This window comes from Mustela putorius, unplaced genomic scaffold (assembly GCF_011764305.1).
Source record: "Mustela putorius furo isolate JIRA1106 unplaced genomic scaffold, ASM1176430v1.1 tig00003899_pilon_pilon_pilon, whole genome shotgun sequence".
In the NCBI taxonomy this organism is placed as follows: Eukaryota; Metazoa; Chordata; class Mammalia; order Carnivora; family Mustelidae; genus Mustela; species Mustela putorius.
In genome coordinates, this window is record NW_025422048.1 from 9,969,817 (window position 1) to 9,971,930 (window position 2,114).

The 2,114-nt window shown below is 44.6% G+C and overlaps 1 protein-coding gene across 1 annotated transcript; it reads left to right on the plus strand.

Moving 5' to 3' along the window:
• The first annotated feature begins 468 nt into the window (after nt 1-468).
• On the plus strand, nt 469-1,761 carry LOC123388486 (SWI/SNF-related matrix-associated actin-dependent regulator of chromatin subfamily E member 1-like). The gene has a single exon (XM_045068163.1). The coding sequence runs from the start codon at nt 526-528 to the stop codon at nt 1,759-1,761; it is 1,236 nt and encodes a 411-aa protein (XP_044924098.1). The 5' UTR covers nt 469-525.
• The last annotated feature ends 353 nt before the right edge of the window (nt 1,762-2,114 follow it).

Consider the following 2,114-nt stretch of genomic DNA (forward strand, 5'->3'; position numbering starts at 1 on the left):
GTTGGTGGCTGTAGTTTTCCTTTTGGGAGGAAATTAGTCCATATTCCCTGTTCTTTGAGGCTTGCTTGTTCATTCCCATCCCCAGTCCCCAGTCCCTGGTTCATTGGTTATTGCTGGTATCTGCAGTTGCATATCCTCAGAGGATATGCTCAAGAGGTAGACAGTTGCCAAAAGGGAATTTTGGAAGCCAGAGAGCTGAGGTATTTGTTTGGCTCTGAGAAACCCATAGGCTGACTACCTAAAGAAATGAGATACTTTACATCCGAAGGTTTGATCATACCACCTTCTGACAACCTGCCTTTTTTTTTTTTTTTTTTTTTTAATGTATAAGAACCGTGGGGCCAGAAGTTGTAGATATCTAGCAAGATGGCAAATTTTTACTAAAAACAACCTAGAGTTACACTGGCCATTATGGGTAGCATTCCAATGAGACAGGATCACCTATTTAAGAAATTCACTTGAGGCTTTTTCTGCCCGCGGTGTCTCAGATTCATTCTTAAGGAACTGAGAACTTAATCTTCCAAAATGTCAAAAAGACCATCTTATGCCCCACCTCCCACCCCAGCTCCTGCAACACAAATGCCCAGCACACCAGGGTTTGTGGGATACAATCCATACAGTCATCTCGCCTACAACAACTACAGGCTGGGAGGGAACCCGGGCACCAACAGCCGGGTCACGGCATCCTCTGGTATTACGATTCCAAAACCCCCAAAGCCACCAGATAAGCCGCTGATGCCCTACATGAGGTACAGCAGAAAGGTCTGGGACCAAGTTAAAGCTTCCAACCCTGACCTAAAGTTGTGGGAGATTGGCAAGATTATTGGTGGCATGTGGCGAGATCTCACTGATGAAGAAAAACAAGAATATTTAAACGAATACGAAGCAGAAAAGATAGAGTGCAATGAATCTATGAAGGCCTATCATAATTCCCCCGCATACCTTGCTTACATAAATGCAAAAAGTCGTGCAGAAGCTGCTTTAGAGGAAGAAAGTCGACAGAGACAGTCTTGCATGGAGAAAGGAGAGCCGTACATGAGCATCCAGCCTGCTGAAGATCCAGACGATTATGATGATGGCTTTGCAATGAAGCATACAGCCACCGCCCGTTTCCAGAGAAACCACCGCCTCATCAGTGAAATCCTCAGTGAGAGTGTGGTGCCGGATGTTCGGTCAGTTGTCACAACAGCTAGAATGCAGGTCCTCAAACGACAGGTCCAGTCCTTAATGGTTCATCAGCAAAAGCTAGAAGCTGAACTTCTTCAAATAGAGGAGCGACACCAGGAAAAGAAGAGGAAATTCCTGGAAAGCACAGATTCATTTAACAATGAACTTAAAAGGTTGTGCGGTTTAAATGTAGAAGTGGATATGGAAAAAATTGCTGCTGAAATTGCACAGGCAGAGGAGCAGGCTCGAAAAAGGCAGGAGGAAAGAGAGAAAGAGGCAGCAGAACAAGCTGAACGCAGTCAGAGCAGCATGGTTGCTGAGGAGGAGCAGGCTGCGAGTAAGACCCAAGAGAAGAAGGACGACGAGAGCATCCCGACGGAGACAGAGGAGACACACCTTGAAGAAGCGACGGAAAGCCAACAGAATGGTGAAGAAGGCACATCTACTCCTGAGGACAAGAAGAGCGGGCAGGAGGGGGTGGACAGTATGGCTGAGGAAGGGACCAGTGATAGTAACACTGGCTCGGAGAGCAACAGCGCCGCGGTGGAGGAGCCGCCAACAGACCCTGCCCCAGAAGACGAGAAGAAAGAATAAATGTTGCCTTGTTTTATGTGTTCTAAATACTTTTTTAAATGAAAAAAAAAAAAAATGTTTTTTGAGTTTAAAAAAAAAAAAAAAAAGAAAAAAAGAAATTCACTTGAGAGCAAGAGATCCCAAGTTGAACAGAATGTGATGCCTCCTTTAATTGATATACAGAAGCTAACAAAAGCCTTCAAGATTCCAAAATAGCTTCTTTAAAAGACTTGTTACAAAAGGCTCATGAAAAATTAAAGTCACAAGAGGGACCAAAATCAGAAGACTATGGGATTGACATGACCTCTCCCCCTTCCTTTTTCACCCGAGTATTCTCTTTTCACTAATTCTCTGTGTGAACTGCCTTTCCACTC

Coding starts and splice junctions, on each gene's coding strand:
- LOC123388486 (XM_045068163.1), top strand. CDS start 526: ATGTCAAAAAGACCATCTTATGCCCCACCTCCCACCCCAGCTCCTGCA.